The 26121-nt window shown below is 46.8% G+C and overlaps 6 protein-coding genes across 6 annotated transcripts; 1 reads left to right on the forward strand and 5 right to left on the reverse strand.

The window, feature by feature from the left end:
• Positions 1-1343: 1343 nt before the first annotated feature.
• Positions 1344-5623, reverse strand: PtrM4_047630 (uncharacterized protein; the record flags this gene model as incomplete). The annotated part of the gene is made up of 2 exons (XM_066104736.1): positions 1344-2832; positions 2901-5623. The coding sequence occupies 2 exons, from the start codon at positions 5621-5623 to the stop codon at positions 1344-1346; spliced, it is 4212 nt and encodes a 1403-aa protein (XP_065959300.1).
• A 588-nt stretch (positions 5624-6211) lies between these two features.
• PtrM4_047640 (KfrA-N domain containing protein) lies at positions 6212-7719 on the reverse strand (the record flags this gene model as incomplete). The annotated part of the gene is made up of 2 exons (XM_066104737.1): positions 6212-6225; positions 6291-7719. 2 exons carry the CDS (start codon positions 7717-7719, stop codon positions 6212-6214), a joined length of 1443 nt encoding a protein of 480 aa, XP_065959301.1.
• A 1883-nt stretch (positions 7720-9602) lies between these two features.
• PtrM4_047650 (uncharacterized protein) lies at positions 9603-9938 on the forward strand (the record flags this gene model as incomplete). Its single annotated transcript, XM_066104738.1, has 2 exons — positions 9603-9781; positions 9830-9938. The coding sequence occupies 2 exons, from the start codon at positions 9603-9605 to the stop codon at positions 9936-9938; spliced, it is 288 nt and encodes a 95-aa protein (XP_065959302.1).
• Positions 9939-10629: 691 nt separating this feature from the next.
• On the reverse strand, positions 10630-10818 carry PtrM4_047660 (uncharacterized protein; the record flags this gene model as incomplete). The annotated part of the gene is made up of 2 exons (XM_066104739.1): positions 10630-10725; positions 10774-10818. 2 exons carry the CDS (start codon positions 10816-10818, stop codon positions 10630-10632), a joined length of 141 nt encoding a protein of 46 aa, XP_065959303.1.
• A 3749-nt stretch (positions 10819-14567) lies between these two features.
• On the reverse strand, positions 14568-18591 carry PtrM4_047670 (uncharacterized protein; the record flags this gene model as incomplete). The annotated part of the gene is made up of 2 exons (XM_066104740.1): positions 14568-15376; positions 15417-18591. The coding sequence occupies 2 exons, from the start codon at positions 18589-18591 to the stop codon at positions 14568-14570; spliced, it is 3984 nt and encodes a 1327-aa protein (XP_065959304.1).
• A 337-nt stretch (positions 18592-18928) lies between these two features.
• Positions 18929-19756, reverse strand: PtrM4_047680 (DUF1421 multi-domain protein; the record flags this gene model as incomplete). The annotated part of the gene is made up of 1 exon (XM_066104741.1): positions 18929-19756. The coding sequence occupies one exon, from the start codon at positions 19754-19756 to the stop codon at positions 18929-18931; it is 828 nt and encodes a 275-aa protein (XP_065959305.1).
• Between the last annotated feature and the right edge of the window lie 6365 nt (positions 19757-26121).

A 26121-nucleotide genomic window follows, 5' to 3' on the forward strand; every position in this document is an offset into this window, starting at 1 on the left:
TTACCAGCTTCGATTATTAAGGCGATTGACTAGCTAAAGAAGGGCGCTGAGGTGATAATGCTGTCTGCTAAGCTAATGCGCGATTAGATCTCTAGTCTTAAGAAGGCCAACAGCGCAGCCTCAGCGCGTAGGCAGCGCTCTAAAAAGCGTATACAGAAGCATAGAGTACTTACAAAGGGAGCTAGAGAGGATACACTAGCTCAAAATAAGGCTGACCAGCAGATTGCTCATGAAGAGCGTTAAGGAGGAGCGCGATTAGGCGTCAGCCAGCGGGCTCAAAGGCGCTGCACTAGGTGCAAGGAGACTGGGCACAACTCACGCACATGCAACACTAATACTATTAATATAGAGTAATCTACTGTATCAATATCTAGCAATAGTATTATCGCGTTGTTGAGATGCGTCGCTTTGAAAGAACTTTAACAAGTTAGACTTTATAATAGGCAAAATATCTTCTTAGCTTATAGTTACAGGCTTAGAGAAACCTAGAAAATAGAAGAAACTACACCCTAGCGATCGCAAGTGGGTAACTCTAGTCTAAGGCGTCTCTGCAATAGGGCGCATTATCCTGCCTTTCTTTATTTTTACAGGTAAGGTCCTTATTACCTCCTAGTTCGTAGATCTGCCTCGCGATTAGATTATTACTATGTCTTCTACTAGCTAGATTAATAATAACCTCGCGCTAGCCTAGCTTAAGCACTTTAACGCCTATACAAAGGCGTCTTCTGCTAGGGCGTATAGGCTACTTATTATTAACGGCTATAAGAGCTACTACTTAATAGAATTCTAGGATTACTATAAGGAGAATAAGATTATTACTTTCTATATGCTACATTACTCGTCGCACCTCCTATAGCCTCTTAATATTGTCCTCTACTCGCTGTTAAAGCGCACGTACGGCGATAAGATCTCGCTCTTAGCACGTAGCTATATCTACTATATTAATAAGGAAACTTCCCTACTAGCCTTTAAAGTAGCTTATAAGAAGATATTTACACTAGAGAATATTCGCGCTAGGTTTTAAAGTGCTAGGCTAGTCTTATACAGCCTAGAGGCTGTGTTAAAGCTAGGTATATAGCTACTGTGAGGGATCGATCAAGAAAGATTGGATTTGACAAGATACAAGCTATCGAGCTATCTACGTTGTGAGCCCGAACTTATGCTGTGGGCGCCAAGGCGCTAGTCCGATAAGATAAGGATCTTATCGATATGGGGGCCATGGGCCGAGCGAGTCTATGGATCCGTAACATTACCCCCCCTTTCAGAAGACGGTTGCACCTGCAAGCCGTGAATGTCTTTTATTTTATGACGCTGTGCTTGATGCCGAGCAGTTATGTTGTGTCTCATCCTTCGGGTCCTTGCTTCTGCTTGGAGACAGACGTCCTGAGTTGTGCCACCTTCCCAGGTCCAAGCTGTGCCATCAGTGAATGCGAAGGTGATAGGGCAAGCTCACAACTGTCTAGTACGCTAACAACTTCAACATCATCGCGACCAAGTGAATATGCGGCGACTAGGTTGAGATACAACGCTAGGTCTCGATACAGTTCGTGAGGTGGGGGCTTGTCGGGATAGAGACGGTGAAAGTCTTCAACCGCTTCCTCTGCGCCCCACAGGTCTGTATAGTCTTGCCATGCGGGCGAGGCATTCCAGTCTGGGGAGTTGGTGTACTTAACCTTATACTGGAGCATGCCTTTCTTGTTTGTGAGGGTGTCCTTGCGTCGTTTATCTATGCGACAGTCGACGACCATGTCTACGTAGTAGTCGTGCTCTCCGTCAGGGTGTTTCTCAGCGATGACGCCCTCACTTGGGCGAGCTGTTTGATCGGCGTCCAGGTGTAGTAACCATGGGTGGAACACTGGATGGACTTGTTTGTAGCAGTCTGGTAGTGCGAGCTCGACTGCATATCGGTTGGGCAAAGCTCGCACTTTGTATGGGCCAAGGTTCTTTGCGCTGAGACCGCGGCTCGGGCGCATCGTAGGGATATTGCGGGCATCAATATAGACTTTGTCACCGACGCGGTAGTCTGGAGCGGGCTGTCTGTGCTGGTTGGCGTAGTGTTCCATCTTGTTTTGGGACCAGCGAAGATTTTCTTGCATGAAACGGATAACGTCGGTCATCCTTTTCACCGTGCCTCGGGCGTCTTCGCGGAGCAACTGTTCTGCGCGTGAACGGGCGTCGGTAATGGGCGAGTCTTCGGTGACTAGTTCCGATCCCATGCGAGGTAGGTAGCCCTTGGTGGCAAGCGCGGGTGCGACGCCAGAGGACACGTTTTCTCTGTTATTGATGGCGAGCTGGGCTAGTGGCAGCCAGTCTACCCAGTCGTTTTGCATATAGTTCGTGTAAGCACGCAGGTAACACTTTAGTCCGGCGTTGGCGACTTCAGTCTGGCCGTCTGTTTCTGGGTGGTAAGCTGTAGAGAGCTTTGGTGTAACACCCAGTCGATGACACAGCTCCTTCCAGAAATGAGAGACGAACTGTGACCCTCGGTCAGACACAATTGTAGTAGGGAAACCTTCCTCTCTCCAGACGTAATCGACAAATGCTCGGACAACAGCATCAACTTCAAGGCTGTCTAGGGCGATAAACCGTTGCGACTTGCTTAGCCGGTCAATCACGACCATGACATGAGAGTAGGTGCGTCCGAATCTAGTACAGTCTGGCAGGGGTGTGATGAAGTCGACTGAAATGTCAGTCCAGAATCGTTTCGGTACGGGGAGCGGGTGCAGCAGTCCCTGCTTGCGGTCTCTGTATGGCTTTGCGCGTCGGCAAACTACACAACTCCGGGTATACTGAGCGACTGTGTCTGTCATGAGCGGCCAGTAGTACTGTTGGCTAACTAGGTAGTAGGTAGAGCGCTTGCCGCCGTGGCCCGCCGTGGCGGTGTCGTGGAACCGACGGACGATGTCTTTGCGAAGATCGTCGTCGTAGGGATGAAGAGTCTGCCGCGGAAGTAAACCAGACTGTTGCGGATTTCGCAGTCCTGTAGCTCTAGCTTCAGCTTCATTTGTATGGCGACAGTGTGGGGAAGGTGACGGGCGCCGTCTGCCTTTGCTCGTATTATTTCTTGTAGTGTGGGATCGACGCGGTAGGCATTTACGATCGCTGTCATAAGTCCATCGTCAGGCGCGTTCTCCCCCGGCACCCGTGCCAGGGAAGCTGGCGCAGCAGCGTGAGGGATCTCAATTGTCTCCCCCTTAGGCTGGCTGTCCAAGGCTACGTCTGGGGTTGAGTCGTCATCCACCAAATCATCGACGCCATACGCCTCCTCGCTCATTAGATATAGCATGCCTGCTAGCGTTTGTACCTCCTCCGCGTATTCGAATAACAGCGCCGCGAGTTGAATTGCTTGTCGGGCGTCGTTGTGTGTGTGCGTGTCTCGTTTGATGACGTCGTCGACGCGGTCGGGGCCGAGGATCGTCTGGGTCTGATGTATGATCCGTGGATCGTTTGGGTTCGTGGGTGTGTCGCCGGGGCGTCTCGTCAAGGCGTCGGGTTTGCTGCCTAGTCTGCCTGGTCGGTAAGTGATCTTAAAGTTGAATTCGCTCAGAAACTCAGCCCATCTTGCTTGACGCCTGTTGAGTGCTTTGTTGACCATAAAGGTCTGTAAGGTGGCATGGTCTGAGATGACCTTCACCGGGTCCGAGGTGCCGGCCAGCTCTGGTCTCCATTCCTCAAAGGCGCGGACGATGGCCATAAGCTCCTTGTCGTAGATGGCATAGTTGCACTCAGCTGGTGACATCTTTGTGGAGATAAAAGCGACTGGTTTTAGCACTCCGTCAGTCTGGACTTGGGACAGCACGGCTGCTGTGACGGTGTCGGAGGAGTCTGTTTCGACCCAGGTCTCAAGCGCGGGGTTGAAGTGCGCGAGGACCGGGGCGATGGTAAATGCTTTCTTAAGCTTTTCGAATGCGTCGTGGGCAGCAGATCCTTGGGCGATAGGAAAGTTCAGCTTGACGTCGCCGTTTGTCCCGCGGGTAAGATCCGTGAGCGGCCGCGCGATATAAGAGAAGGCAACAATAAACCTTCGGTAGAAATTTGCGAAACCTAGGAATGCTTGCAACTCTTTCAATGTTGTTGGGGTGCCCCAGTCGAGCACTGACTTAACCTTGGCGGGGTCCATTTTGATGCCTTCAGTTGTAAGAATGAGGCCCAGGTATCTCACCTCTTGGACGGCAAACTCGGACTTGTCAATGTCTAGATGAAGTCCGGCCTCACCTAGACTCTCGATAACCTTGCGGACATGAACCTTATGCTCTGCCAAAGACGCGCTGTAGATTAGGACGTCGTCGAGGTATGCAGAGCAGAACTCGTCAAGGTTATCGCGTAAAACCTCGTTAATGTAGGCCTGAAAGGTACCTGGTGCGTTGCAGAGTCCGAAAGGCATCACTAAGTATTCGAATAGGCCATACCGTGTTAGGAAGGCAGTCTTATGTTCGTCGCCTTCCTTGATGCGGATTTTGTTAAAGGCGGCGATGACGTCGACCACGGTGAAGTAGGCGACGTTAGCTAGCCGCGCGAGCGTTTCTTTAATCATCGGAGGAGCGTTCCTGTTCTTGATAGTGACGGCATTGAGCGCTCTATAGTCCACGCAAATGCGGAGTCCACCTCCAGATTTGCGGACGACGAGCACAGGCGAAGCGAAGTCTGACTTGCTTTCACGGATCTCACCGCGTCCTCTCATGTCCTCAACATAAGCTTTAACGGCAAGGCCTTCGTCCTTACTTATGCCGTACATCTTAGCGTTTGGGTGTTTTGATCCGGGGATAATGTCAATGCTGTGGTCGACCGCGCCTCGTCGAGCGGGCAAGTCTGTCGTGGCGGGATCAGGATTAAATCGGTGGGCGAGATCGTGGAGCCATTCGGGCAACTTGTCTAGGACCTCGTCGCGAGTTTTAGCGGGCGAGTTCAGCTTCTGGTGGAACTTATCAATGTCTTCCTGAGATAGGGCGTTCATGTCCATGGCAAATAGTGAGGCGAAGACGCGGCTAGCCTGGGCTCTCTCGTCGGCGTCATCGCTGTCATCTTTGTCGAGTTGTTCAAAATCATGTGGGTACAGCCAGATAGTACCGTTCTCTGGTCGTGATGCCAGTGCGGCAGCGGCCTCACCTGACACATGGTGTATGTCCATGTTCGCGTAGGTCGGGTTCCGTTCTTTGGCTTTTGCTGCGGCCCGTCGGTGTCGACTGCTGCGAACAGTGACTTGCTCGCCTTTGTGTAGGCAGTTGGCGTAGCAATGCTCGCTGTTGAAACGCATAGTTTTTTCCCTCCAGTCGATGTGTGGATTATGCTCTTCTAGCCATGAAGTGCCGAAAATAAAGTCGTAAGTCGTCATAGGTACACTGTAGAAGAGTTCCTCGCTAACGTGTTCAGCGTGGGAGATGGGGGCTAGGACGCCGTGTGTGATAGGCGCCATGGCGAAATTGCCGTCGCCAAGTCGTAGTTGCAAAGGTTGTTTAAGCCGAAACGTCGGCAGGTTATGTCGTTGCGCAAATAGTGTGGAGATACAGTTTCCAGTAGCACCAGAGTCAGTCAAAGCTTCCGTATCAATATAGCTATTCGAAGTGGCGACCTTGCACTTGAAAACGAACTGCTGGCCTTGGACAAGCTGCTTGCCTTTGACCATAGTGTTCGCGCTCAAGACAACGTGTCTGTCCTCTATAGCCTGGGGAGGCGTCCAGTCCTCCAATTCTTGTAAACAAACGCGTAAAGTGCTAGGTGTAGCTCCGGTGAGCGGGGTAGTTTGGGTATCAAGGGTCGGTGAAACAATAGGGGGTATCGCTAACAAGGGTTGGACTGGTAGTTGTGGCTTTGACTGTGACTGTAACTGTATCTGTGGACCATTTTGGTGCGGTCCCCGGGGGCGTCTTTCGCCGGGGACGGCTAGTTTTCCGACTCGTCGGTGGCATCGACGACTGTGGCCTGGAGGGCGGCGTTGGTGAATGTAGCTTTGAGGGCAGGGACGCGGCTAGCTGGCACGATAGAGCCAGACTTGCAGGCTGCTGGGACGTCTGCGTCGGTCGGACGATGTTTCTTGCCGCTGACATTTGCCGTGCCTCCGCATTTAAAGCACTCGCCTTGCTTACTCAACGCGTTGAGTTGCGCGCGCGTGCGACCGTAGTTGTTACGCGTTGTGGAGCCGCTGCTATTGCTGTTGCCGTTGCCATTACCTCCACCACCAGCGTTAGACGTGTTGCGGCCGGTTCGGGTACCATTATTTCCGCTGCTCTGGGTGAGACGTGAGAGCTGTTGCTGAGTGCGGCAATTCTGGGCAAACGCTTCCCAAGTATCACCATGGCGGAATTGTAAACCTGCGTTACGACCAAACTTCATGAGTCGGATCGCGTGCTGGATCATTTCGTTGTCGCCCAGGTTCAATGGTGCGACTGTAGAGGTAAAGCGGGCTACCCAGGTGTTAAACGATTCATTGTCGCGTTGCTTTAATCCTCCAGAGCCGCTGTCGTGTAGCGCTGCGCTGGCTTCGGTGACCTTGTCGACCGTGTCAAAGATGCGATCAAGTTCCGTGAGGACTTCTTCCGCTGTCACGTAGGCGTTACGAGCTCCGGGTACTGCTCTATATTCCACCTGTGCAGCGGCTGGTCCTCGCAAGTGGTCAATCAGGTAGTCGAGCTGATCTTGAACAGTTGTGTGGATAGTAGTTTTGTTTAAGAAGTTCCTGGCGCTGCGGCGCCAATACTTGTAGTCCTCTTTGTCGGTGCTGTCTCCGCGAAAGATGTCAATATCCTTCAGCTTTGCACCCGTTGCAGTGAGGTTGTCCGATACAGCAGACCGAGCTAGGGGTCGGTTTTTCTGATGATGTGCCATAGGGGGAGGCAGCATCAAGTCGTGAGTGCCAGTGCCAATGAACGGGTTCGCAGTCATTGGAGGAGGGGACGACTGGAACTGAGCTGGGCGCGTGTCATATAAATTTCCATTCGTCGGGACGCCCGCGTGCTGTTGCAGGACACTCCTCTCGTTGTAGAGGTCGCTAATCTGGGAGTAGAGCTTCACGTTTGACTCGCGCGAGGCTGCAAGCTCGTCTTCGAGCACTGCTAGCCGTGAAGCGTAGCTGTTCTTAGTAGTGATCATGCGGTTGCATTTCTGGGTGACTTGGGCAAGCTCGTCTGCGGCGGCAGCGCGAGCTTGCGTCTGGGCGCGCTCCACGCGGGCGTCAGCTGCTTCTTGTTGTACACGGGCTTCATTATGTGCTTGGTCTAGCTGTTCGGCTTGTTCAGCTATCTGACTAAGCAAATCTGCTAGGTGTCCAAAGACACTCTCAGCATGTTCAGCGATGCAAGCGGTGAAGTCGTCAACGTTCCTCATGTCCGCGAGGATCTCGCGCTCATCGTTGTCGTGGATGCCATAAAAACGTAGATACATGTCATCCGTGTCGTCGTCGTAGCCTAGTTCTATAGAAGTCTTATCCGCTGGCTTAACGGCTTTCTTAAGAGACTGTCTACAAGACTGTCGTCGGCGTTCAGCGGCGTTGACGTCATTGCCCTCGTCCTCGCTGTTGCCTTGGCCGTCTCCACGGCCAAAAGTGACCTGTCTCTTGCGGGTGGCGAGCTTCTGTCTAATAGTCGCCTTCTCCGCTTCGGTGAGGTCGTCGTCATTCTCAAAGTCGCCGTACTCAAGGTGCGACTCTGCTGGAATGGTTTGTGTGTCGTTCTGAGCACCCTGGTCGTGGGCATCCTTGCTCGTCTCGTTTAGTCGGGCCATCATCGGCGGCAGCGCTAGAAGCGGCGGCGGATCTTTTCTGGCAGGTGGGTACAGCTATGCAGCTGGGCAATCCAGTGTCTTCCGCGGCGGCACTCTGCGGCGGCGGGTCTTTTCTGGCAGGTGGGTACAGCTATGCAGCTGGGCAATCAGGTGTCTTTACTACGGCGGCTCTTCTGCGGCGGTACGTATAGTCAATGCGATCCTCGTCGCGTAAGTGTTTCTGTCGTTGGCGTGTCGCTCGCAGCGACAAGAAAATACAATTCGCGAACGAGCTTCCAGGGCCCGTCTTGAAAGGGAGCTTGTATAATGTGAGGGATCGATCAAGAAAGATTGGATTTGACAAGATACAAGCTATCGAGCTATCTACGTTGTGAGCCCGAACTTATGCTGTGGGCGCCAAGGCGCTAGTCCGATAAGATAAGGATCTTATCGATATGGGGGCCATGGGCCGAGCGAGTCTATGGATCCGTAACAGCAGGATATTTCTAAGTAGGGGTGCGCATGGGCCACCAAACAGGTGGCTCGTGCGCGAACATCAAAACAACGCTAAGGCATCTGGCAGGTGGCCTGTGCAGGGCAACGGCCCAAAACCATCACAGTAGACAGAACCACGACACAATCAACCATCAATAATATTATCATTATCATCACCTATTTCATCACTATACCAGATAAGAGTGAATATCTGACAAAAGCACGGTAAATGCGCCTATAGCGCGTTAAAGGCTCGAAAATTATTTATTCTTATACGTAGTAGTAGTAGTAGTAGTATCCATTAACGTCCTTTTTTCAGTCAGAGACTATGTAGGACGGTGGCCTAGGGCCGTTTGACTAGTTTTTTCCCTCTATACCCGTAGGATTTCGTTTCTTTGGTCGAGTTTGACTATGGGGGTTTGGGTTTTTTGCTTCTATACAGGAAAGAGAGAGAGACCTTGTAATAGACACCCGTTTATCTCCACCTTTGTGACCAATCCCTTTGCTATAATAACCCCGTGCTCCTAAGACTGAAAAAAACCTCGTAGGGGAAAAAGTCATGGGACCTTGAACGTTTGTTGTATATAGCGGCAGTTGCGGCATATTTTCGTCTCGGCGGTACTTTGTGGCTCGGTTGTACGGCGGCGGCTAGCGTTAAGCGTGCGGGGTATTGGTGAAAAACTTTCCAGGTTTCGAAAGGAGCCGTTCGATGTTTTTTGGTAAAGCTAGAATAATAGAATTATTATAGCGGTGAGGGGAGAAGGATTCGAACCTTCAACCTCTGCGAGCAAGCTAGCAGAAGCAACCAGGCGCACTACCACTGCGCCATCCCCCCTATTCTTATACGTAGAAAGTGTAGTTAAATTGAATTTTCTCTTTAAGATTAGATAATAGCGCGTGTAGTTGTGGAGACATTTCGCGTTAAGAAGAGAATTGGTGTTCTTGGCAAGAACTGACCCGCTCGGTGATTTGTTTCACTCGGTGCTAGAATACGTTATAAATGTATAGGCACTCCTGCTAAAATATTTATTACTGCTGTCAAAGCTTCCTGTAGAGGGCCCTGTGTATTAGTCTAAAGTTTGAACTTCGATAGGACAAGAAACCAACGACACGAAGGAAATATATATGATGAAACTTACGGGCCATCTTTTACTTCTTCCAGCTAGTGCAGCGTCAGCTGATTGCGAGTCATGGTCAGGGTGCGATGGACCGGCCAAGTGGGGGAAGCTGTGCCGAACCATGTATTCTTTGGAAGAATAGAGGAGAAGGTATATAATTAGAGATGGAACGTCTACTCTATCATGTTCAGTCTCGTTTCAGTCAGTCAAGCGGTGTATGTTCAACGCAACCACAGACTCATTCACACTTCAGTCAACACGACAACACCATTGTCCCAGTCTTTAACCTTCACTATGCTGTTCCGCTCTCAAGTCCTGTTCGCCTTTCTCGCTTCCATCGCAGTTGTGCGAGGTGCCGAGCGCGGGGGGAAGTACGCTTATACCAAGGAGAATTGCACCTCTGACGAGGTGGCATTTTGCCAAGCTCAAGCAGAATTAGAGAACGAAACATATGAAGATTGCAAATATTTCTCGTGGGTAGATTGCAACTTCTGCACGTCACCTTGTTAACCTGCATTCAGAGCTGAAGTATTCTCGACCCATGGCGAGCTTGGCTCTATATGCATGTGGTATGCAGCTTGTGACTATCTCTGTAATCCGGGTGCGAGGCGCGGTAATGTCCTTAGATAGTATGTCTTTCTCCGCGTCTTTTCAACTTGCTGTTGCAACGACTAATGAATATAGGAATCCTGGGGGATATACGTGTGGTTGCATTACAGACGCTAAGTGGTGAACATCTGCTACTCAGTACCAATATCACTTCTCCATATTTATACATGTGAATGCAACATGGATACTTGAATGCACCTAGTGATGCCTTTCTCCTATGCTGATTAGTGTGTTTGTTTCGATGATTAGGCACGCCAAATTAGATCCGTTACGAGCTTCTACGGCGCAGTTGGATCATATTCCTGGTATCATGGTACAGTAGACTCGAGACAGCCAAAATTACCGCATTTGAAAGTCTTCAAATGATTAATTACTTCGATGCAGCAGATGTACGATCGAGGAGAACCACCAACCTGGATAACATTCAGTTGAAGTCGACTTGACTACCCATTACGATTGACTACCCGTTGAACAACTATCGATTTTATAAAGATACCTGATTCTACCCTCGTTGTCTCATTAAATATTCTTAAGTTTTCTCATGAGAATTCTTTCTTATCACGGAATCTTTCCTAGTGTTCAGCTATATCTTTCTCTCTACCAGTACTACACCTTCCTTCTCCAAGAGAACCCTAATCAGATCACACATATATTTTTGGTATGGAGCCCACACACCAGGTATTCGTACCGCCGGATGCCCATCCATCAACAACTATGTGGCAATTCCACACGTAACACCGACGGACAGGGCCATAGCAGAGTAGCGGTTGGGGTCGCCGAACAGTTCAAGTGTAGAAGTAAACGTCTCCTACAGGAACAAGTCAGCAGATACAGAGACAGGCTCAATATCACACACCGTGTCTCCATTTGACCACTCCACAACGAACTCGTGTTGGAGCATGCAGACTTGCTATCAGTCAGGTAACTCAGTTCGAACTGACTGAACTGACTGCCAAGACTCAGTTCAGTCAGTCAGTTCTTGAGGCCGCTGGACGTCAGTCCAGTCAGTTCAGAAGCCTCCAGACTGACTGAACTGACTAACGTTAGACTGACGTTAGCTGTTTTTAAAGCAGTATTTTAGAGTTATGAAAGCTACATCTAGTGCGGCTTCGAAGCCGCGCTAGTCTTAGATATAGAGACACTAATTCTATATAAGTTAAAGCATCTAGCTTAAAGCTAATTAGAGTTTGTGGAGATGCGCTGCCCAGTGCGCACCTAGCAAGCCTTTCGCGTCGCGTCGCGTCTGCTATACACACAACGCTAGACTACTGTTGCCATAATACTTCTTAGTGTACTTCATGTCTACTCCCTCTAATTCAGGCCTTCGCCGCCTTGTAGAATACGACAAGCGCAATTCTTCTCTACCATCGCTATTAAACGCGCCTACTGTTAGCGATACTGCGAGCGAGGCAAAGGCTGATGAGCCCTTGGCAGTACAGGCGGACTTCCCTAACGACGGCGACGACGACGACGACGACGACGACGACAATTACGACGGGCTTGATTTTAAGCGTGTGCCGTATCTTGAGCGGTGCTAGGTTGAGCGTAATAGTCGCGGTAGGCCAAAAAGCTAGATCTACCGCCACGGCTGGGCCGTCTAGCACCGCAAGTACAAGAAAAACTACTACTGTAGCTTTGCTAGTACTGCCGTTAACGACGGAAGCAGGAGGCTTGCTATAAGGCTGACAGCACTACAAACGCCGGCCGACACCTCTTAAGCAACAAGCCTGGACACTCACACGGACCTAACGGACCTATACTAATTGCTAGCTGTGAGGGCAACATTATGGGCGCGCTCGCAAAGTCCTAAGTACATATTATAAAGTCTAAAGGGATAGAAGTATCGTAAGAGGTAGCAAACGAGATAGCAGCAAGCTTTTTAACCTCTTGATTTTAGGACGCGCTGAAGGACTAGGTAGTCGCGGACAACTAGAGTCTTCGCGTAATAGAAATGCCGCAGTTTCGAGCCATAATTACGGCCGTAAGCCCGCTAGCTAAAGCCCTCCTTTAGCGTAGCAACTAAACGCTCCGCGATTATATTATTACTAAGTATAATACATATATACTAGCTATTGCTAACTACCTTCGCGAAGCCTAGTCGCTTATACACGTGTTATTCGATAACTAGACTTTAACTAGTAGGCAGTATGCTTTTACTAGCCTCGGCGTACATTACCTTAACAGCGAAGGTAAGCTAGTTAACTACCTACTTAGGTTACCTAAGCTATATAGGGCGTATGCTAGCAATAATATTACTGCTACAGCAATAATAATACTTCGGCTATTTAGCGTTAACAACGCGAGCGTTAGGTACTTTATGCTTGATAACGTAAGGTATTTAGATAGAACTAGCTAACCTAGAAGCTAGCAACAATAGTAAGCTATTTATTAATAGCGGGCGTCTTATTATCCCCTTTAGTAAGAAACTCTATATAAGGATTATCGCACACATCTATGATAGCTTACTAGGCGGCTACAAAGGTTATATAATAACGTACTAATCAGTAAGCTAGTAGTACTACTAGTAAGGTATAACAAATATAATTATACGCTTTACTAATAACTATCTAACCTATAAACGCTCTAAGATTAACTGCACTGCTAAATATAGTTTACTTTACCTACTACTTATCCGTACTTAGTACTAGGACGATATATCTATTAACTTTATTACCCTACTATTTAACTTAACCTAGTGTAGTTACTCTTACTAAAATATTATAGTCGTGGTCGACTATTCATTAAAATTAAAGAAATTTATTATAATAGAAACCCTAGAGGTACTTATAGTTGTTAACAAGTTTATAGAATTTATCTAGAAAGAGGAAGGATACCTAAGAACTCTTGTATTAGATTAGGGCCGCTAATTTACGTTATATTTCTAGAGTCGCCTGTGTGCCTAGGTAGGAACGCACCCTAAACTCTCTACTATCTATTACTGTCACGGTAATCACCCTGATTCCTTGACATCCGAACGGCTATAGACGCTAGGTGCTCCTGTAAGCACCCGGCATCTGTTAATTAGCTAAGGGCAGCTAGGGCCCGCGCTAAGCGCACGCGCCCCGCTTATATCTGCTTACCGCAACTTAAACCTGTTCTGTTTCCTTACGCAACGTCTTATATCTATACTAGATAGTAACTACAACTAACAAAGAACTATAAAGACTATCTTCTGTCTGTGTTTAACTGCAACGTAGTCTCTTATAATATTATGTTGCGTCACACTAACTATAACTACTAAGGAGCTGAACTCTGATTTGCAGCTTATACTGCAGCAGATTACTAGCCTGACGGACACTCTTGCGAAGCAAGAGGCGCGTTATTATAAGGAAATAGCTGCTATATGCAAGAACTTTAAAGAGCGCCTTAATATAGTTACGTAGTTAGCAAGAACCTTACTAAAAGCTACTTTTACTAAGACTAAAGAGGAACTAGCACCTAAAGGCACCCTAAAGTCTAGGAATAGCTTATCTCTAACTACCTAGACCTTACCTACGACCTAAACTCCCGCCCCTAATAAGAACTCGAGGTTAGAACGACTACCTAACCCCCCTACCTTTAGTAGCAAGAAGAAAGATCTCCTACTCTTCCTTACTAAACTTTGCTATAAGTTAAAAGGAAACGCTAACTGCTTCCCTACTAAAGAATTACGACTTATATACGTATACTCTTAACTTAAATATAACCTTACTACACTTATTAACCAACTTATAGGCAAGAATATTATTATAGTAAACTAACTTATTTAGTTCCTTAAAGTAACTTATAGAAGCTCTAACTACGAACTTACTACTTAAAGCTAACTTGATAACCTAAAGTAAAGAAAGAGGAACTTTCTGTCTTACTTTGCTAAATTTCGCTGCCTTATAGCTAACACTAACCTAAATAAAGGTGCCTAGATTAACTAGCTCTAACGCTTACTTTCTAATAAGTTTAAAAGAGCTATAGTAAGAATTCTAATTCCTCGCTCCCTTAATAATTACGCTAACCTAATAGCCTTATACGATAATAAACTATATTACCTACTAGCTAGCTAATCCTATTATATAACGGCTAAATAGCTAAAGTTCCCTATAGAAATAGAGTTAGACACCTTAAACCACGCCCTAGCTAGCTCCGCCGAATAATAAAAGCGAATTAAGGAAGGGCGCTACTTTAAATATAACAAGATAGGCTATATCTCTAAGGATTACAACGTGCCTTTACTAACCTAGCATATCTAATTAAATAGCCCTCCTTACTCTACGAGCCCTCGCTCTATCTAATCTAACTCTTTAAAGTCTTTAAAATTACGATCGCAGGGACGCCGCTCTCGCAAGTCACCTACTAAGGGGAAAGGCGTATCCTAGGGATAAGTCGCTCCTTAGGACCGCGCACTTATTAAATCTCTACTTGTTGGTTGGCTTTGCACTAAGTGCGTAAAGGGAAATAACGATAACTAGGAATGCATTCTGTTCGGTGGTTCTAATTGATATCTACGAACATAGGTGCTACGAAGGTATACCTAAGCTCTTGCGCAAGGTGGGCCGAAGTCGGGCCGAAGTGTCCAGCAGCCGACGTCTCTACCGATACTCACGATCCGACACTGGAAGTCTTTTCTTTCTGGATAGCTAGTAACTCTGCTTGTATCGGTAGTGACAGTGTATAGCATTAAACATCAAAGCTTGTTGGCCTCTGCACCCATCCATCTACTCGGACTGTCAGCTTATTGCCGTCAATAAAGCGTTCAAGAGCGCGGTTTGGCGATGCCTTCGTGAAGGCGTCTGCAGGATTGTCTTCGCCATTGATCCAGCGGATCTCCGTGATCTCGCGACGCTCATATGATTGGCGCAGCGCCATAATATCGATCATGAGGCGCTTCTCCTTCGTTGTCCCAAGCTTTACTAGGCACTCGTACAAGGAGTACGAGTCTGTACAGATAACCAAGGGAATTGCAGGTAGTCCAAGTCGTTCTGTAACTATCCTTAGCGTGGTTGCAACCGCGATGCCTATGTCAAAGCCGTTGACCATGCCGTAGATCTCTGAGGCCAGTACGCTCCGTGTGATGCGCTTGCACTTTGTAGAGCTGTAGTGGATCACGTTGCCTTGTATTGTGAAGGTGTTGGCGCCAATGGACTCGTTGACGAGCATGAGGACAAAGCCTAGCTGTGAGCTGAGGTCCTTGTTGTTGGCAAAGGAGCCGTCTACAAAGACTATCAACTTAGCCTCCGTAAGGTTGACAGTGACGTAGCGTAGGCCACGAGTGAGATTCTCCATCTGCCATTTCAGGCGCTTGTTGAGTGCCTTAATGTCCTCGTCTGATGGTTGCTGCGCTTGAGCAGCTACGGACAGATCAAATGATGCCTCTGGTTGGCATGTTGATGCGATGTACGCTCCGCGGGCGCGTTGCTCGGTGTACTGTTGCGCGGTCGGGTGCCCTAATATCAACAAGCCTGATCCTTCCTCCTTGTCCTTTCTGCCTGAGGATTAAGACTCTGCTGGCGTCCATCGTAAGTGTACATCCATTAAAGTCTAACTGCACCTCTGGTGTCAGCATAGCCTTTGGTTTTGATCTAAACTGCGCCTTCTGGATCTTTTTCTCTTCGCGTGATAAGAACGCGGTCGTTCCGAGCATGAGGGTGTCGTCTGTCTGCATACCGACGATGCCGAAGACGTCTGCGTCGTCGCTGTTCGTGATCAACAGGCATGGGTCGTACGTAGATGTTGACATATCTAGTTCCTTGCAGTGGTGTCCGTGATATGTTGTCCACCAGTGGACTCCTGCCTCCGCGATCCCATATAGTGGCTTGATCACGTGGAGTATCGTGCCTTCTGGATATCGATGTACCAGCTCGGTAGGGAGGTGTGCGAGTATCGTCCTCTTCAGTGTTGTCTGAGCCTGTGGGTATGCCTGCGTAATATCACGTAGCTCAACGCTCATGCCGCTTTGTACTAGCCCAGGCGCCAGCGACATAATCAGGCGCTGGCTACATCGCTGGATGGTTGGCGACTGCGTTAAGATAGCCTCCTTGCCATAGTCTTGGTAGCCTTGGATAACCAGACGGGATTTCTCATAAGGCTTAGTTGTCTTTCCCTTGACCTCACGTACTAGGCGTGACTTAAAGATCCGGATCTTGCTGTGTAGCCTCTCGTCGTATTGCTCAAACTTGAAGACTCCACGACCTACTAGGTCGCTGATCTCTTGGTCATCAGACGCTTCAAAGGGGGCGCCTGAGGTTGTGATCACGCCATCGTTCCGTAGCTTGATAGCTAGCTCAAGATCGTCCTGCTCCTTCTTGGTGATGTACGCGTGCGCCTTCCGCTTGTTCTTTGACCCTGGAGGGCGGCCTCTTCTACGTGGTTGCGCTGCCGGAGGTACTGCTATCGGCTCGTGCGGCTCATTCGGCTCATTCGGCGCGTGTGGCGCATCAGGGTCGCTCCACAGGTGGTCTGGTCTGTAGTATGGCTTAACGACAGTTGATCTGAATGTCGCTGGACCATTAACCATGTCGACAGTGATGTTGTGGCCATCTGTACTGGCGATCTTGTACGGGCCATTCCAGCCATCACTCTCTCTCCATACTAAGACTTCGCTCTGGAGTGGGAGCGCGAGCATGTCTGCAGTGGCTGGTCCATTGCGGGTGTTCAAGGCGTCTGCAACTTGGCGCTCTGCAGTGAGCTTGCGCAGGGCTTTCGTCGCCTTTTGAATAGCCTCGCTGCGTTTGACCATTGATGGTGATGGCGGTGACTCTGCAGTCATTCGTGGGTACGCTCCAAAGACTAGTAACGTCGGGACTAGTCCATCAGGGCCAGCAGTATCGTTAACAGCCTTCACAGCCATCTGGAGAATCGCGTCGTCGGACATAGTGTCAGTGAGTTCTGCATGGAGTATGTCCCATGCCCGGCGTAGAGGGGCATGGTACCTCTCAGTTTTGCCGATAGACCAGTGCGCCTCCGTAGGTACTTGCTTGCATGTGACTCCCATGATCTTTGCTTCTGCGCGGAACTCTGCGCTCGCGAAGTTAGTACCTGCATCATGCGTGATGATGTCGGGTGGTCCCTGGTAGGTGTCGATCCATAGTATCCGCAGTGCTTGCCATGTTTCTTTAGCTGAGATAGCGCTGAGGAACCTCGCGCCTTGAAACGCTGTTGAGGAATCGACCACATGCAGTACAGGTTTGTTGCTTAGGTACATTACGTCCACCAGGATCTCATAGTTGAAGTGGTGATCATCCTTAAGAGTGAATTTGAATCGGCGCGGCGCGGAGCTGTGGAGCTGGCAGTGGTGGCAGAACTTAGTGACTTCTTCTAGGGTTCTTTCTTCGAAGTCGTTATGGCCAGCATCCTTTAAGAGTTTGACTAGTCGCGTAACAGCTGGGTGTCCAAACCGTCGATGGAGCCGTCGCAATTCTGTCTCCGTTAGGAACATAGTTGCTCTCTCTCTCTTGTTTAGATGGAACCAAGGATGTCCCCATTTGCGAATCACCGGGATGTGTACGTCATCCTGAACCAGCTCGTCTGTCGTATTGTTGAAGTATACCTTTAAGCGGTCCATGTCTGCAAGGCATAGCAAGAACGGCGTAGGCGCCTCGAGCACTTCGAAGTTGATTTTTCCGATCTCCGTAGAGACCTGCACGGTGCCAATCGACGCTGTAGCCTCGCCTTTTCCGAATTTAATAGACGCTTTCCCTGCTGTAGATGTGTCTAACTTAACCGTCGGATCTTCTCTCGTAAGTGCGAGGTATTGCTCCTTGCCGACCGTGGATACGTTTGCAGCGCCTGTATCTGGTAGGATTCCTTGGTACACAGATCGTGTGTAGCGGTCCTCAAGCAGGAACTGCGATGCTGGTGCTGACGGCGCGTCTCGGCTGTATATGTCGTCGCCCGAGATATGATGCAAGAACGCCTGGTCTGCAAGGCATTGCTCCTTGAAGAACTGGTGTTCAGAATGTGCTTCCGCGACGTCGTCATCCTCGTCATCCTCGCAGTCTTCCTCCTCTCTCCAGCCTCTCTGATTGTACTGGCTGGTGTGCTCGATCCCTTCGTATTCTGCAAGATGTACGGAGAAGTCCTCAGGGGGCTGTGCACCTGTAAAGTATAGCGTAGAGAAGAACTGCGCACGGGCATCTTTGCGCTCTTTATCTGTGTGGTTGGTAGACCAGCATCCTTCCTTCCGGCAAACAAAGCATTTCTTCCTCCAACGTGGCTTGAATCCTCGTCCGTTGTCGTCGCGCTGCTCGCCTCCTCGGTATGCTCCTCTGGATCCGCCTCTGAATCCTCCTCCACCTCGAGATCCACCTCGGATCCTTCCATTGCCGTTGTATCGGCGGTCTAGGTAGTATTGATCTTCTGTGACCAACTGGGCGGTGTGTTGCCGTGCTAGGTGTGTTTCCACTGCGGATCGTAGATCTGAGAAGAGTCCTTCACAGATTGTGGCTGGCTTGAACAGTGCCATCTCAAGTTCTGGTACTCCTCGGCAGGCATTGATGACCGTAGTGCGGAGGGCATCCTCACCCTCAAAGTTCTTGCCAAGGGCACGCTGGCATAGCTGCAGCTTGTCAAGCAGGATCTGCAGAACCTCGTGTAGTCCCTTATCAGGGTTCTCTGCGCGGGTGCGAGCGAAGGTTGTAGTCGTCCAGTCTGTGTAGTAGTGCTGGTGATGGACGTCATGGTCGAAGTGGTTTTTGATTGCCATGTACGCATCAGCAAAGCTATCATCTCTCTCTACAACCTGTATGTAGAACGTCTCTGCACGCCGGTAAGGATACGGGGAAACACTGCGTGAAACTGCTCCTCCTGGATATCTACCTGCCAGCAGATGCTGAAGAAGATCTTAATCTTATCGTCTAGGAGATCGTACGCATTCCCTGTATACTTGTTGCTATTGTCCCATAGCTTAGAGAACTGCGTGATCGTATTGGCTTCGAGCCGATCGTTGCGAGACCATCGCGGCGGTAGCGTCTTGTACGGGTCATGTGGTAGGCCAAGGGGTCTGTCAGGTACTCGGTTTGTAGGTTGCTGAGGGAAAGGTGTCACCTCGCGGTATGCGGTCGCTGGGGTCGTGTCTGTGTCTGCGGGTACCATTGTTGTGGTTGCATAGCCTGCTCCGTTTGTCGAGGCTGTGGTCCTGCATAGGCATTGATCGCGTAGGGCGGTTGTTGTAGCTCTTGATATTGCGGGTGGCTTCGAACGCCTTGTCTCACTCTATACTGCTCGCCCTGTGACGGACGTTGTGGCTGCGGCTGTAGCGGTTCCAGTGGCTGCGTCTGTTGCAGTGGCTGCTGCGCTTGTCTATCTATAGGGGCTGCTAGATGTGCGTTCTGCTGACGCTGGTACGCCTCAGAACGTTCGTCAAACTTCTCGGCCTTGAACTCTGCAGGGTCCCATTCGGGAGCGTTTTCTCCTCCTAGTAAGTTGAAGAGGGAATCAGCTACTCTAGCCCGAAATTTGCCTGTATAGACTCCCCTATACCGGAGCACAGTCTTCAGAGATCTTAGCGTAGTGCGCTCAACCTTCTGGAATAGCTCTCGTGTCCATCCTTCAAAGTCCCATTGGTAGTCGAAGTATAGTCTCTCATCCCATTCCATTCCTACATGGTAGTCGTGGATAGCCTTCGCGACCCAGGTTGTTGCGTGCGTCTCGTCTGCATCCTCTGGTGCGGGTACACCCCAGAGAGATGGGTTGATATAGTCAAACGTGACTGTGTATGGACAGTGTCGCATAAGGTGTTCAGCAGTAAACTTCGCTCCTGGGGATATAGTTTCTGCGCGCTTGCTTGTATTGCGTTCGGATGGATAGTTGAGTAGTTGCTCTTGAACATCAGCGTCTGTATCGCCAGAGTTGCTCTGGCTGCCTGCCATCGTGCCGGTGTATATTGACGCGTTGCCTTGTCTTGTCTAGCTGGTTGGTCGGTTCCAGCGCTTGTGGTTGTACGTGATAGGATCGTCCGGGGACGCTCGTACGGAATCGCTACGCGTTGCTGACGCACTATAGTCGTCCCGAGACTTCTCGCGTCGGGATATCAATAGTCTGTCGCTCTGCGCTGCTGACGTGCTGTAGTCGTCCCAAGACTTCTCGCGTCGGGATTTCAACAGTGTGTCTTTGTGCGTTGCTGACGCGCTGTAATCGAGCTTCGGCCTGGATTAGCAGCTTAGAGGGAGGTTTTGATCGCTATGCGTTATCTCTGCCTCGCTCTGTTCTTAGCACAGAATCTTCTCTCAGGAGTATAACGTCGTGCGTTAGGGAGGCTGTCAAAGATGCGGTCTGTCTCTTCTTCCTTGCTGTCTGTGATCGCCTCAAGCAATCACTGATCAGTGTTGGTTGGCTTTGCACTAAGTGCGTAAAGGGAAATAACGATAACTAGGAATGCATTCTGTTCGGTGGTTCTAATTGATATCTACGAACATAGGTGCTACGAAGGTATACCTAAGCTCTTGCGCAAGGTGGGCCGAAGTCGGGCCGAAGTGTCCAGCAGCCGACGTCTCTACCGATACTCACGATCCGACACTACTAAACTTTAGTCTAAATCTTAACCAAATACCTGGAAACGCTATATTATAATACCTTACGTAGCTTAATAAGGCAATATTAGAAGTAATCTTAATGCCTTAGTTAATACTAGAGCTATAGGTATTAAATGTATTTATAGAGATCTCTCGCGTAACCTAAAACTCTACTAAGACCTACTACCTTGCGTTATATACCTAACTAGATTTACTAGAACTAGACTAGACGGTAGAGAAGTAACTTACACTATTAACTTAACCCTATAATATAATAACTACACTAAGTCTATACACCTCTTTATTACAAATACTAGACGCTATAAGATACTCTTAGGCTAACCCTAGATGCGTAAGCACTAGGTAAACCTACACTATAAGAAGGAGAAGCTCCTATTTACCGCCTAGCGGTGTACTAAACGCTACCTTAAGAAAACTTAAATAACTATCTACCCTATAGAAGGATAGTAGGGAGGTAATAGTTAAACCCTTACTCGCTCCTAAGCCCTAAAACTTACACACGCTATATGATAGCGGTATAACTATTAGTAGTTTAAGATAAAGAGCTAACTATAAGAGTTAAAACCTAATTAGAACTATAGTCTTAGCTAAGACTATACGCCTACACTATATAATTAAAATAATAAATTGAAGTTAAGACCTAAGCTTAATATCTACTATATTAGCGCAGCCCTACTTATAACCCTAGCACGTATGAAGGGGTATAAGATCTACGCCGTTAGCCTAGCGGAAATTGATAAGGCCCTAGCTAACAAGACCTATATAAACCCTACTACGAAAGTCCCTCTAGAATACTATAACCTACTAGAAGTATTCTCCTAAGAGAATTTAGAGTAGCTCCTAAAGAGACGCCTATACGACTATAAGATCGAACTCGTAGAAGGTAAGTAACACAGCTTTAGCCCGCTCTATAGTATATCTTAAGATAAACTAAAAGTGCTACGTAATTACCTTAACAAGAACCTATCTAAGGGTTTTATCCGCGTAAGCTCTTCGCATATTACCTTACCTATTATCTTTATAAAAAAACTAGGAGGGAGTCTCTAATTCTATATAGACTACTAGGCACTAAACGCTATTACTATTAAGAACTAATACCTAATCTTACTAATTTAGGAGACCTTAAGCTAACTAAGCAAAGCAAAGTACTATATAAAGCTTAATATTATTACTGCTTTTAATCGCCTACGTATTACTAAAGGTAATAAATAGCTCACTACCTTTCGTACTTAGTATAGCCTATTTAAATACTAAGTTATACTATTTAGATTAGCTAACACACTAAGTATATTTTAGCACTTCGTTAATAACGTGTTACGTCTATTCTTAGATATATTTTATACTAAGTATCTTAAAGATATCTTAATCTATAGTAAGAGCCTATATAAATATAAGAAGCATATTAGAGCAGTTTTAGGCGCTCTTAAGGAAGCTAGACTTTAACTAAATATTAATAAATGCGAATTTTACTAGACTAAAGTTACTTACCTTAGCTACGTTATTAGAGTTAACGGAATACAAATAGATCTTAAGAAAGTCTAAGCTATTATAGACTAGGAATACCTAAGTAACGTAAAGGACGTACGAGACTTCCTTAGATTTATAAACTTCTACTAATAGTTTATAGATAACTTCTCTTACCTTACTACTTCGCTTATCGCCCTAACTAAGAAAGACGTTAAATTCCTCTTTAATGACGACTGTCGAAAGGCCTTTAATAATCTAAAAATTACCTTTACTAGCGCACTAATCCTACAACACATTAACCTAGACCTACTAATTATTATTAAAGCTAATACTTCTAACTATGTTATAGTAGGAGTCCTCTCTTAATCTAGATTTAACGGCGTCCTTCGTCTAGTTGCCTACTACTAGAAGAGAATAAACCTTGCTAAGAACAACTATAAGATCTATAACAAGTAGCTACTTACTATTATCTACTATTTTAAGTAATAGAGACTAGAACTAGAGAGAGCTTCCTTCCCTATCTTTATACTTAGCAACTATAAAAACCTATAGTACTCTGCTACTATAGAGTAACTAAGTCACCGCTAAGCACGTTAGTCTAAATACCTAGACTTATATATTTAAGACTATCTACTACTATACTTCTTACTATTATATCTACTAACGATTAAAGGCTTCTTACGAGAAGTACTATTGCCTGCTAAAACCGCTACCTATACCTAAGCGACGCTAGGCGGATATCTCTATTAACTTTATTATAGACCTACTAGAATCTAAAGGTTATAGGAATTTTATAGTTATTATAGACCGCCTCTCTAAGTACTAATATATAATCCCTTATAATAAGATAGAGGCTGCTAACGTAGCACGTATGTTCCTGCGCTACGTTTAGTATAACTATAGCATCCCTAATATAATAGTCTCTAACCGCAGTAGATAGTATATCTCTACATTTTATAACGAGCTTTGCGCCTAGCTAAAGATTAACCTACGTTTCTCTACTAGCTACTACCCTAAGACTAATAGCTAGATGAAGAACGTAAACGCTATAATAGAATAAGTCCTACGCGCGTATACAAACTACTAGTATGACGATTAGGTTTAATAGCTTTCTACTACTTAGTTTAAAGTAAATAATACTATCTCTAAGTCTATAGGAGTATCCCTAATAATAGCCTACTACAGCTAGAACCTCTAAATGGGCTTTAAATTACCTACTAATAAGAAGCGACTAGCGTATTAGGCTCTATAAGCCCGCAAGGTTAATATAATGATTAATAAAATACACGATATTATAGAGTTTATCCGCGAAGAAATAACTTAGGCATAAGCCCTATAACAGGAATACGCAAACTAGAAGTAACTCTCTACACTAGCTTACTAACCTAGTAATAAAGTCTAGCTAGACGCACAAAATATACGAACACAGCGGGCGTCTAAAAAGCTTAACTAGGAGAATCTTAGACCGTATAGAGTAGTAAAGAAGTATGATAGTTGTGTGATGATTTTGGGCCGTTGCCCCGCACAGGCCACCTGCCAGATGCCTTAGCGTTGTTTTGATGTTCGCGCACGAGCCACCTGTTTGGTGGCCCATGCACACCCCCACTTAGATATATTCCGCGCAGAGCTTCTTACAAGCTCTGCACTGCAATTACTTTGTAATTCAACACAGTTTCAAATACCTGACCTATGTGAGACCCTTACAGTTGGGATGACACCGATCAGATTCGTTCAAGAGTGGGATCATTGATTACTCTAAGGATCAGAAAGATCAGACGGCTGGTCCGGTATTTGTACATAATGGATCAGTCCCTTGGCACGGATCCGGAGTCTCAAAGACCCGATCCAATCACGTGATCATCCGACGTCCAACATCAAGTCCATTTCCGCGACACACCCCCTAGTCCGACGCCGTCTTAAAAAGTCGGACTGCTATTCGCATGAGTCGGATCACTCATCGTGGTGCCTCTCTATCTTTTTGATCCTCTGTAAGTCCGCCACTAACCGGCGCGCCCCTCTATAGGCATAATAGCTGCTCCTCTAGTCGCTCTCGACTATCACACCTTGTTCCTTCGAGCTTTTTTAAAAGATATGCCTGCTGTATAATTATGAGTTCTCCTTTCTGTTCCTATAAAATGCTCGAAAACAAGTGTTCGCAGCTAGTATATGCGGCTGCTTAGTTCCTTTTAGTAGCTTTAACTAGTCTCTTAAAATTGATGAATCGCCAACTATATAGCGGTCTAAAAAGTTGCCCTAGACAGGCTATATTGTCCTAGACCTTCTGCTCCTATGTGTAGAAACCTGCTAAAAAATCATATCTGTATTAGTTAATGTCCTAGTCCTAGATCTTTTTACGGTTAAGCGGTGAATCTTGCGTTTTAAAGACTTCGTGAGGTGCGCAGTAATAATTAATAATCCTTGCGCTGTGAATAGTCGGAGAGTGTTTATTATGATGAAAACTAGTTAGCGAACATTACACTAGCAACGCTAAGAGCATTGCCCCCGCTAGGCTAGCGCTAATCCTTAATATTAATGCCTATAGCTTAGTCCTTTGCTTAGCTGCTCTATGTTTTCTACTTTACTATTACAAAAATCCTCACTATCGCCTTTACTCCGCACTATTACTCCTTCGCATTCCCGCATAGCACACTCTCCACTCTTCTCGCCTTCGTTCGCCTTCGCTCTCTCTGCTCGTCTTCGTCGTCGCCGCTCTAGTTATAGTAAGTTTGAGCAGCTGCGCAGTAGTGAGTGAGTAAGATACTAACGAAATGCAGCCTAGGACTACTCGCGGCAAGGCCGCTTAACGAGCTAATGCTAAACATGCTCGCAACTCTAAGATTACTACCTCTAGTAGCTCGCGTTCGATCAGCGCTCCTTATTCTACTACTAGTAATCGCTCTAGGCCTGAGTCTCGTCGCCGCACTGCTTCTCTAATTAATAATAATATAAGCCCGTTTTCCCGCTCGTCTGTTAAGAAGCAATACAACTCTTAAGCTAGTGCTCTTCGCGAGTTCGCCTACGAGCGTTGCGTTAAGTAGTAGGCTTTAAATAATAGCAATAGGCTTTGTTATAATTAGGCTAATAGTAAGAGCAGTTGCTGCGAGGCCTACAGGAGCTATATATATGCTCTAGTATAAGTTTCGCGCTTAGTCCCTAATCTTAATTAGATTAGCTAATGCTATTCCTAGCGACGAGTCGATCGCTAGTGACGTTTATGCCGCTATAAAGCAAGGCATGCGTAAGCAGCGCAAGGACACTCCCTTTGTAAGTAATGCTCTAGTTGATTAATAGCTTACGTATAGCTAATAGGGTCGTCTAGTATATTATTAAGAAGTACTACGATATTGTCTTTAAGATAATCTAGAAGATTAATAATCGTATTAAGTCTAAACGTCTATCTACTCGCGCTTCTAAGAAGGCCCCCGTGTCTTATAACAACAATAATTAATTCGTTTCTAAAGAGGAGGACGTTGTTTTCGACATTAATAAATACTATGCCCGCTCTTCTTAGAAAGAGGAGGACTATGTTGATCTCTCTAGCGAGGCTAACTACACTACGCCTACTTATAAGACGAGCATCTTTCGCTAGGATAAGTAGAATCCTTTTCTTAATCGTAAGCCTTCTGCTAGTCCTTCGTCTACTCGAAAGCCTTAGCGTCTTGCTATTCCTAATCGCGCTGCTGTTCGTCGCAAGTCTATTTAAGACTTTACTAATCGCATTAGTAAGATAGCTATTAAGTTTACTAAGAAGCTTAAGCGTAATAAAGCTTAAGTTCTTTTCTTTTCTATTAATCTCTTACTTCTTCTTAGGTAAGCCTCGCTGATAACGCATTCTAGCTAATTAAAGCCTTCAGCCTTAAGCCTTGTATAGTAGTTTCCTTAATTAGACTAATTTCCTAAAATAACGCTCTATTAATTAGCGATCTATTATTTCGCATCTTAAAGATTAAGCTGTGCCTTAAACTTCTTAAACTGTTGTTAGGTCAACGACTTTGTGAGACCATCGGCTAGCATTAAGCTAGTCTCTAGGTATTCTACCTAGAACGATCCCTTTGCGTGCTCCTGCCTAAGCTATATGTTCTAAATGTCTACATGCTGTAGTCTTGTTGTGGTCTGATTATTTTTCCTAATAACTAGCCGAATTGTTTATTAATTATCGCACTAGATCTTCTAAACGTCCCTAAGATTAAGGGTTAGTTCCTTAAAGAAGCGCTTAAGTGCTATAGCTTCCTTAG

The sequence above is a fragment of the Pyrenophora tritici-repentis genome, chromosome 10 (genome assembly GCF_003171515.1).
Source record: "Pyrenophora tritici-repentis strain M4 chromosome 10, whole genome shotgun sequence".
In the NCBI taxonomy this organism is placed as follows: domain Eukaryota; kingdom Fungi; phylum Ascomycota; class Dothideomycetes; order Pleosporales; family Pleosporaceae; genus Pyrenophora; species Pyrenophora tritici-repentis.